The following is a 10,411-nucleotide window of genomic DNA, read 5'->3' as shown; positions in this document are numbered from 1 at the left end:
CTTCTGAAGAAGGGTCTAGGCCCGAAACGTCAGCCTCTCTGCTCCTATGATGCTGCTTGGCCTGCTGTGTTCATCCAGCCCTGCACCTTGTTTATTTCACAAGTTTGTTTATCTCCTCCTGTAGTCTGTTACTGTCCCCTCACCACCTGCTCTATTTCTAAGTTTCATGACGTTTGCAATCTTTAAAATTATGTCACACATTCCCAAATCCAGGTCATTAATATATATCAAAAACAGCAGTGGACCCAACTGTAACTTCTAAGGTCTACCACTGCGCATACACTTTCTCTAATCTGAAAAACAACTATGCGTGGCAGTTCTCTGTCTCTTAGGTAATTTCACATCCATGCAGCCGCTGTCCTTTTAAACCCACAGGTTTCAATTTTACTACAAAAAACATTCTAAGTCTTTGAGATCCAGAAAATGCTATAAAGAATCCTGGGACCCCTTAAATATAAATCGGGCCTAACCCCAAAACCTTATTTGTACCTTTAACAAACAGCAACATAGGAAATAGGAGGAGTAGGCCTTTTGGCTCTTTGAGCCTGCTCCACCTTTCAATATGATCATGGTTGATCATCTAACTCAGTACCACATTCCTGCTTTCTCTCCATACCCTTAGATGTACTTTAGAGCTAAAGGAATCAAACTCCTTAAAAACATTCAATGTTTTGGTATCAACTACTTTCTGTGGAAGAGAATTCCACAGCATCACCACTCTCTAGGTGAAGAAATTTCTCCTCATTTCAGTTCCTGGTGGCCTACCTCTGGTCCTTTAATCACCTGGACCACTCAGAGGTGACTACACAATGACGTTTGGTCAATATCTAATCAACTTCTAGGGTCAACTCCTCCTGAAAAAGTAAATGTTGCTACAGCTTGAAGCTTTAATGTTATGAATCACCCTACAAAACATCACACAGCTTGTAGGACACATGTCTGACCACACCAGGGGGAAACGTTACCTACCTTCCCTTGGGCTTCTTTGAGTTGCTTCTCAGCTGTGGCCTGTTTAGTGTTTGCTTCCCGCACCATCTTATGTGCTTCCTGTTCGTAAGAAAACAGTAACAATTACTGACCACAAGCAGAGAGACAGTGGGTCAGGTAACAGGTCAAAGAACAGCAGCTCAAGAATGTATTTGCATCAGGCACCAGAAATCAGAGACTAGGTCAAAGGACACAGCTCCTTTGTCTGGGTCCACTCAAAACATACAGGCCAAATCGGATTCTTCTAATCTTCCGAGTAGCTGAGTGGAGGGTAAGAAATTTTTAATATTGAAAATTATGGTGGAGCCAGGGAGGCCAACAGAAATTAAGGATTACAGGAATTAACTCCAATGCGTTTTTGGTCCTTACATGCTCATTTCATCAGTTTACAGGGTTTTTTTTTTCTTTAAAAGCTATAGTTTTCTTTATGACGCAAACCCATCTGACTGGGGGGAAAAGTTTATTGCACAGGTGCCATTCTCCTGACTGGCAAAGGCTAGAGTTGGCGATACCTCAAACAGACTGGCTGTCAGCTCCTCCAGTTCCTGCTCCAATTGCTCCCGCACTTTAGATAGTTTCTCACATTCTTCATCCTTGAGCTTCAGCTCCTAAAACAGGGAAAAAAGACATGTCCTAGTCACACCAAAGGCTTAGGACAGTAAATGTAGTGTCCAGTACTGTATAGAACCAAGAATGGCTCCAAGCTCAAATTAGTTCTGTGATACTTCCACTTAACACACCCAGGATGGAAGTTAATTCGCCAAGTCATTCTCTACAACACTGGCCTTAGCTCATCACAGAACTATCCTGGTGTAGAAGGCCAATATGCCCATCTCACCTGTACTGACTCTCCCGATGAGCATCATGAACACTGTGAGCAGATCTGGGCACCATACCTTAAAAAGAACATATTGGTCCATGATGTGGAGGTGCCGGTGTTGGACTGGGGTGGACAAAGTCAGAAATCACACAACACCAAGTTATAGTCCAACAGGTTTATTTGAGATCACAAGCTTTCGAAACGCTGCTCCTTTTGTCACCTAACGTCACCATACAAGAATGATATATGGACTTCAAGGATTAAATTAGGACAGATTACACAAATTATGGCCTGTTTTCTCTAGAATTTAGAAGGTTAAGGGGTGATCTGATCAAAATCTCCAACACACCAAGAGGAAAGGACATGTAGATAAAGATCAACTATTTCAACAGCTGGAGACTTTAGTACAAGTGGGATTAGTCTGAGAATTTAGGGCCAGACCATTTAGGAGAGATCTTAGGAAGCACTACTACACAAAGAGTGGTTGAGGTTTAGAACTCAATTCCACAAATGGCAGTTGATGCGAGATCAGTTCCTGATTGTTGGAAAAACCCATCTGGTTCACTAGTGTCCTTTAGGGAAGGAAACTGCCATTCTTACCTAGTCTGGCCTACATGTAACTCTAGACCCACAGCAATGTGGTCGACTCATAACTGCCCTCTGGGCAAATAGGGATGGGGCAAAAAACGCTGGCCTAGCCAGGATGCCCTCATCCCGTGAATAAATACAAAAAAAGTCCACTTTAAATCTAAAACAGAAAATTTTTTGTTAAGTTAAGGTCTTAAGGGATACAGGCCAAAGGCAGACATATGGAGTTAGCTCACAGCTCAGCCCTGATCTCATTGAGCAGTGGAATGGGAATGGCTTGCTCATGTTCTTATATTCTTGATAGTTAGCGTTATTCTTACACCCTTACCCTGTAACCCACATTATTTCTATTCAAAAATCACCCATGTCATGCTCCAAATCACTGTCCAGATACATTTAATGATCAGTGCTTGTGCACATGAACATCAGACATGGGCTAAGAATGGACATATGACAGGATTGAGGTGTAGCCCATAATAGTTAACAGTTGAAGACTGCTAAAAGGTGAAATGTGTTCAAAAAAGGTGACCAAAAAGAGGAACAATGAAGACAATGCCATTCTATAGGAGCAACACCTGTTTCAAAAGTTTATATTAAGTGATTTGATGCAATGTAGGCCAGGAGGCTACACAGTCCAACAAATTCTATATTGTTCAGCTGTCAAGGTAGAGGTGCATTTCAATTGGATTTTCACATCTCAAAGTGGAAACCCCAGAAATAATCATTTAACCAGCTCAATTAAAGGATGATTCCTACTGCATGGGAAGCCATTATAAAACCCTCTGTTTTCTCTTGACGTTATTAAGTCTAAAAAACAGCAAAATTGATTTTCTTTTTACTTTTTTTAAAATCATTGATTAGCTCCTTATTGGAGAACAATTGCTTATTGTAACGGTAATAATTATGCGACTCTCAAATCCGATGGTCAGTTCTAACTTTTGGAGCTGTGGTAAAGATGATGTAAAGTACAAGATTTTGCCACCATATTCAGCTATACACATTTTATGCCCAGGATAACATTTCCTTCATCATAGTCAATAACTCGTGCAGACATTAAACTCCAGACTCCATTAATTCTGTTTCTTTCTATTTACTGTGCTGTATCTCTCAAGTGACCATCATTCACAAACAAAATACATGAATCATTTAATCCAAAACCTCAAAAGCTTTGTAGTTCTGCTTTTAAAGTCACACACAGCAATCTGCACTCTTACCCTCTGTGCCTTTGCCAGCTCCTCCTTCAGTCGTTCCGATCCTTTCTCCCGTATTTCCACAGAGGAACTCCGGAGCCGGGAGAGATGGTAGGCATTGCGAAGCATCTCCTCGCTCACGGGTTCGGAGCTTTCCTGTTGAGCGTTTGCTGCACGCTGCTCAGATCCCACTTCATCATCCCCAGGCATTGCCTCCTTCCAGGTGCTGAGCACCGTTTTACTGGCCAAACACTGGCTCCCAGCAGCTTGCTTCTGATCCCTTAAAAGAAAGGCAAATTAGGACCATTAGAAGTCGGTCTAATTGAGTCTAAGCAACACAGCCCAGCTTCAATTTAACAAACAAACAGAAACTCAGCTGGTCTGGCAGCATCAGTGGAGAGATAAAAATAGAGTTAACATGGAGTCCAGTGACCCTTCTTCAGACTTCCGTTTCTCTCTCCAAAAGATATGGTCAGACCTGCTGAGTTTCTCTAGAAACTTTTGTTTGTTTGTTTGTTTCAGATCTCCAGCATCTGCAGTTTTTTGGTTTATTTTAGTGTTCAAGCTGTATCTGAGTATGAAAACGAGAAAAAGATGGAGGGGAGACTAGAGAAAGAATGGAAAAAAAAAAGGCAAAGGCTCAAAGAATCAGCAAGGGTGAAAGAATCAGAGAGGGATTAAAAAAAAAGAAAGAAGGATTGAGACCAAAGATAAAGAGAATGAAGATCTACAGCGAAAGGAAAAAAAAGTCAAAAGAGCAGAGTTGTAAAGGGAAATGTGAAAGATAAAGACACAATGACAGATAATTCACGAAACCTTCCTAAATAAGTGAATAAAGAGAGGGAGCATTATTTATAAGACATTGCAAGTTATAAAAGGGGTGAAGATAAAATCAATCGCAGGCCACAGCATGTTACTGAAAATCAGAATTCAATTAAAAAAACACTAGATGGCGACCACACTCCATAGGGAAGACCTGCGAATTTATCTTCAATTTTCTTACCTCGCAGAATTGGTACGTGCAGAGTGAAGCCATTTGGTCCACTGTGTCTGCACCTTCTCAGCTATCTGCACAGACAGTGGAATCAAGATGGAATAGTTTGCACGGGTTTGAGCTTTTAAGACTGGAGTCATTAACAGTCATTTTGCACTACAGAATTTGCGTATTACTGAGAAAAAGATGATACATTTTTCAAAGCTTTTAATCAGGACAATTTGCAAGAAATAGCAATGTAAAAAAGGAAATAAAATTTTTTGTTTCATGCTGCTAATATGGAGTAGCACTGAGTGGAGTGCATCACTAACAAGATGTAGCCATCATGCCAATTGCATGTGCCGTATGAATATCAGTGTCATTGAGATACTAGGAATTCAAGTACATCCCAAAGACTGGCAGATTATGTCAAACAGCATATTCCTGCAGCTATTTGCAACAACTAAGGTACCCAACCAGGCCATGCTTGCAACACTCCCAACAAACAACATTTGCTAAATAAATTCTCTGCACACAAAAATCTACATTGACAACTAATTTGGAGATCGTTAGTCACATTTGCAGTGTGGCACACATTTACGTACTGGAAGCTGCATATTAGTACCCAGGGCCCTATCTTAACGGGCAGAAAGAAGGCGTACACACTGCATCCATTTCAACTCAAAACAGGTGACCACTATCCCGTGGTTCATTTCTCAGGGCAATGCCTTTAATGAGCATCAAACTGACTGGTTCAAATTTAAACAAAGTTTGTCAATTAATGGTCAGTCATCATCCAACCTAGGAAAAAGCTCATTCACTGACCAGATTAATTACTAAATGGGAGATGAATTAGTAACACAACACACAGACTAGAAATGAGAAAGACAAATCCATTAGCTTCAAAAAAAAAAAAATTGCTTTCCAAATTGTTCACAAAAATTGAACAAAGCAGCTATTGCAGTGGAGGTTAATTTAAGTAACATGGATGTTGATGGCTGAACAATTGGTTTCAGCATCCTTAATTTTGCATAATGGTTAAGTTTCTGTAGTTCTGATCCCTTTGGACAATGACTGAATTCCTGTACTCCGGGTAGGGGGGAGTTCATTTATGGTCCTGTTTCCTCTAATTAGCTGGTTTGCGGCACTCAGATTTTAAACCTGCTACACAGGAATAAACACAGTTAAAATTTGGACTGTGACCAATGCTTAAACCCAAGCTGGTACAGACGACAACATTCACGCCTACTAGTACACTCCACTACAGTTGAAACGGAGTTCAAAGCCTTGCTCTTATGTGTTCTTCAAAAGGGGGAGAAAAACCATGTCTGCAGTTTGGGACCTAATCCACAGCAGGCGTCGCTCATTGCTGAGCAAAGGATCATCAGCCTCTTTCATCACTTGTGACTACAAAGATAACATGTCCAGTCCATTTGAAGTTTCTTTGGAACTTTTAGGTGTTGCATCCTATCAGCCCCACACAACTTTTTTTTTTTAATACCTGCAGAAGTCTTTGTTTGAAAAAAAAAACACATTTTAGAACCAAAAACAAATACTCCAGTTTTATTTTAGGGTTCCAGCCACCAACTGGCATTACATCATATAGAGAGAAAGAGAATGTAAAGTGTTTATGGAACAACATGAAAAGCAGCACTTTCAGGGAGATGAAGACAGAAAGCTGGCTAGGCCAAATAAATATCCACGCACTAACTAACAAAGAGACTTAAATAACCATCCCTAGGCTATGACCCACAGGAATGAAGAATTAACAACATAGGAATCACTACACTCCCCAGGCATTTGGACTGGGAGAGTTGCCAGTGTCAGTATGAATAGCTCCTGTCTGCTGGAATTACAACAGAGCAATAGACTCAGGCCTATTGGAGCTACTTTTCACCCAAGCCAATAGTGCCTTAATCAGCTCTCACAGACAGACACTGTTACCCAGGCCACACAGCAACAAAATTATACAGTTAATCTCCCATTTAAATACACACACACACAAAGGTTTAGTTGGTCTCATTCAAGTACGTGTTCTTACTGGGCACAAAGTGGCCTAGTTATCATTATTCCAAACGCAAGATAGAATTTACATAATGTGGACCTTTTTAAAATGGACTTCAAAAAAGTGGATCCACCTGTGGAAGAGATGGCTAAAGGAGACAGATGATCTTTTGCAGTTTTCCACCAAAACATTTAACTCAGGTCTATAAATGATTCTAAGAATATAAATGCTTGTGGGTAGAAACTCCTCCCCCAACTTCTGAAAAGACATTAAAGTACAAAGCCATTTCATGAACTTGCATCTCATACTGACTGAAACTCAAAATTGATAACCCATAATCTGCTTGTAAGCTCAACATTTAAAATCGCTTTCTCCACACCTCTCTATCACAACCAAAAATGGGAACAGCCACCATTCATCTTCCATTGTCTAGCAATGCTGTAAGCCAGAATCCTGTGTGGATAATGAGAATATTGTCTATGGCCACATGATCAAAACTGATTCTAAATAAAAGCTATTCCTTTTAAATGTGGAGAACCAGCTCAAATCAGAGCAGTTTGGGCAAGAGGGACCATTGCTCTAGCAAAGAAACAGCAGCCTGCTGGAGCAACCAGTCACTCAAGGTAGTGAAAGAAAAGGTTTACTTGTCCTCACTTGTAAAGCTTCATCTTTACAGAAACAACCACAACCTCACCCAGAAACCTAGAGGCTTCCAACTTCTATACATTTAAAAAGAAAAACAAAAAGTTACAAACGAGAATGCAACCAGGACTGCAACTTCATTTTTATTCGGAGGGTGTGGTGCATCTCTCACTGGCCCACCATCCATTGACCATCTTCATTGCCCAGAGGGCAGTTAAGAGTCAACTATATTGCTGTGGGCCTGGAGTCACGTGTGGACCAGACCAGCTAAGGATGGCAGATTTCTTTTTCTAAAGGGCATCTCTTTATTCCAGTTATTTTTTTAAAACTGAATTTACAATTTTGCCATCTGCTACAGTGGGATTCAAAAGGATGTCCCCAGGACATTAGCCTGGGGTTCTGGATTGCTCGCCCAGTGACATTACCACTACGGCACCACCTCCCCTCCTGGGGACAGTGTTTGTTTCTGCATTTACACTTTTGGGGATTTGTGAGAACAATGATTATTTTTCCCTTTGAATTTAAAAATACTAATAGCCTAATTCAAGTCTATTCCCGAAAGTCACACCCCCAAACAATTTTAAAACATTCATTTTAAAATAAACATCTTATAAATGACCAAGAGATTTGGCAAGACAAATCAGGGCAGGACTTGCACACCGAATGGTAGGCTCCTGGAGAGTGTTGCTGAACAAACAGACCGTGGAGCGCAGATTCATAGTTCTTTGAAGGTGCAGTCACAGGTAAATAGGATAGTTGAAACAGCCTTTGGTGCACATGCTTTTATTGGTCAGTGCACTGAGTATAGGAGTTGGGAAGTTATGTTGCAGCTCCACAGGATATTGGTGAGGCCACTTTTAGAATACTGCATTCAATTCTGTTCTCCCTGCTATAGGAAAGATGTTATGAAACTTGAAAAGGTGCAGAAAAGATTTAAGGATATTGCCAGGGTTGAAGGGTTTGAGCTATAAGCAGAAACTGAACATGTTGCGGCTATTTTCCCTGGAGCATTGGAAGCTGAGGGATGAGCTTATAGGGGTTTATAAAAAATTATGAAAGGCATGGATAGCCAAGGTCTTTTTCCCCAGGGTAGGGAAATCCAAAACTAGAGGACATAGGTTTAAGGTGAGGGGGTAAAAGATTTAAAAGGGACCTGAGGGGCAACTTTATCACATAGGAGGATGTTGTGTGTGTGGAATGAACTGCAGGAAGAACTGATGGAGGCTGGTACAATTACAACATTTAAAAGGTATCTGAATGGGTATATGAATAGGAAGGGTTTAAGAGGGATTTGGGCCAAAAGCTGGCAAATAGGACTAGATTTATTTAGGATATCTGGTCAGCATGGGGACTGTTTCCATGCCATGTAACTGTGTGGAACAGGGAAATATTACCCTACTACTTCTCACCTATTATGAGGCATCACATTTGTTCTCAGTAAACCCAATACAAAACTTGTATTCCTACTGACTAAACTTCTGATGTAAAATGAACATTTCAATGCCAAAGTGAGGAAGAGATTAGGGTGAGGATCAGGATTAGCAAAGATGCCACTTGAACCAAGATATCCCACTGCCACTGTAAGACTGCTGGAGGCTACAGAACTTCAGCCTAGCAAGAATCAGCACCTGCTGCAGTGCAGGGAGAAAATGGAGAGAAATGGAATGGAAGCAAGCCAAATGCATGGGATGTGTTTCAGATTAGCAAGTGAAATGGCTGTTTATGCTGGCCACATCTTAAGCGGTGTAAGCAACTTCTCTGAAAAACATGTACCTTTCCATTTTAGGAACAAAATGTGATTGTAAAGTACTGAAAGGTTCATTAGTGCAGTAAGTTTCATACGAGACCATTAGACTTATCCTTTCTGCTTCACACATTAGGTGAGGACAAGTAGGTCACAAGACAGGGCACTCAATGTATTACATTCCCATACAGACTAGTCTGGGTAACAGGAAAAAGCTGCTAACAACTGAAAAGATAATGCTATGGTTTGTGAAAACAAGTAATTACACAGAAAATGCAAAGCAGTGGGATCGCCAACTCGTGACCTTTACTGTCAGCTGGCACTCACTCACTAACAAGTATGATTGACCACTGACAGGGAATTTCCTAAGTGGACATGGGCACTGTGGGCCCTCGTGTGGCTGATGAACCTGATCCTAGAGGAGCATCTCCGACTATACATTTGGCAGGTGTTTCCAGGGAGTGGAATTGGTCCTTGGCCTGGAGGCCATTAGCAGTCCTTTCTCCAATTCCTTTTCTGCACTTCCTCTTGCTGCCCCGAGTTCTCAAAGAATTGCCCCTTCATGCAGGAGTTTCCTCCAAGGTCAGTTTCTTCTGAGTGAGGGTCTCCCATGGATTGACATCTACGTTGTATTTCTTGAGGGAAGCTTTCAAGGAGTCTTTGAAACACTTCCTTTATCCACTTCTTATTCGAGTGCCTTCCTTGAGCAACTGAGGATTTGTTTTGGCTGTTGGAATTTTGGCATCCTAAACTCATAGCCAGCCCAGCACAGTCGATTTCAGATGATCACATCCTCAACACTGGTGTTGTTAATTGCTTCAAGGATATTGATATTAGTATGGCTGTCCTCCCAGCTGATGCAGAGACTCTGTCTCAAACAAACAATGTTGATGGTACCGCAAAGGTCTTGGAGGTAATATCTATAAGTAGTCCAAGTTTTGGAGTCATACAGAAGAGTTAGAAGGATGATGGCCTTGTACACAAGGATCTTAGCATTAGCACGGACGTCACAGTTGAAGATTCTCATCCAAAGGTGTTCAAAAGGCAGCACTCGCAGATTGGATATAATGCTGAACCACCTCATTGAGGAAGAGTGGTGGTTTCCAGGTGGGGTAAACGGTCCATTTTTGGAGGATTCTCTGTTGATCTTGAAAGGAGAAATGGGCTGGAACTTTACCTGGGATGAATGGTAAAGGATACGTGATTTCTTGAGATTGAGGCGGAGACTATTTCTTCCACATGCTTCCATGAAAGCATCAAGTGAGGCTTGAAGATTCTCCTCAGAGAGAGCAAAGGCGACATTGTCATCTGCCTATTGAAGTTCCACAGGCGAAGGTCAATGTTGATTTCTTCTGGCATTTCAACCAGTTGAGGTTGAAAAGTTTTCCGTCCATCCTGCAAAGGCCACACCATGGTGAAGCTTGTTCTTGAAAAAGGTGAGGAATGGTGGCAATGAAGATGA

General features: G+C 41.3%; 1 protein-coding gene across 1 annotated transcript in view; it reads right to left on the bottom strand.

The window, feature by feature from the left end:
• The window catches only part of LOC109928238 (rab-3A-interacting protein-like), a 20,326-nt gene extending 16,435 nt beyond the window's left edge, over nt 1–3,891 (bottom strand). The window contains exons 1-3 of the mRNA XM_048592250.1: nt 3,610–3,891; nt 1,500–1,595; nt 970–1,047 (exon numbers count right to left, since the gene is read on the bottom strand). Of these exons, the coding sequence (XP_048448207.1) occupies nt 970–1,047; nt 1,500–1,595; nt 3,610–3,795 (360 nt within the window). The 5' untranslated portion in view covers nt 3,796–3,891. The remainder of the gene's footprint in view (nt 1–969; nt 1,048–1,499; nt 1,596–3,609) is intronic.
• Between the last annotated feature and the right edge of the window lie 6,520 nt (nt 3,892–10,411).

This window comes from Rhincodon typus, unplaced genomic scaffold (assembly GCF_021869965.1).
Source record: "Rhincodon typus isolate 14 unplaced genomic scaffold, sRhiTyp1.1 hic_rhity00000886, whole genome shotgun sequence".
NCBI lineage: Eukaryota > Metazoa > Chordata > Chondrichthyes > Orectolobiformes > Rhincodontidae > Rhincodon > Rhincodon typus.
Note: the sequence above shows the minus strand (reverse complement) of the source record. Positions and strands in the feature narration are given on the sequence as shown.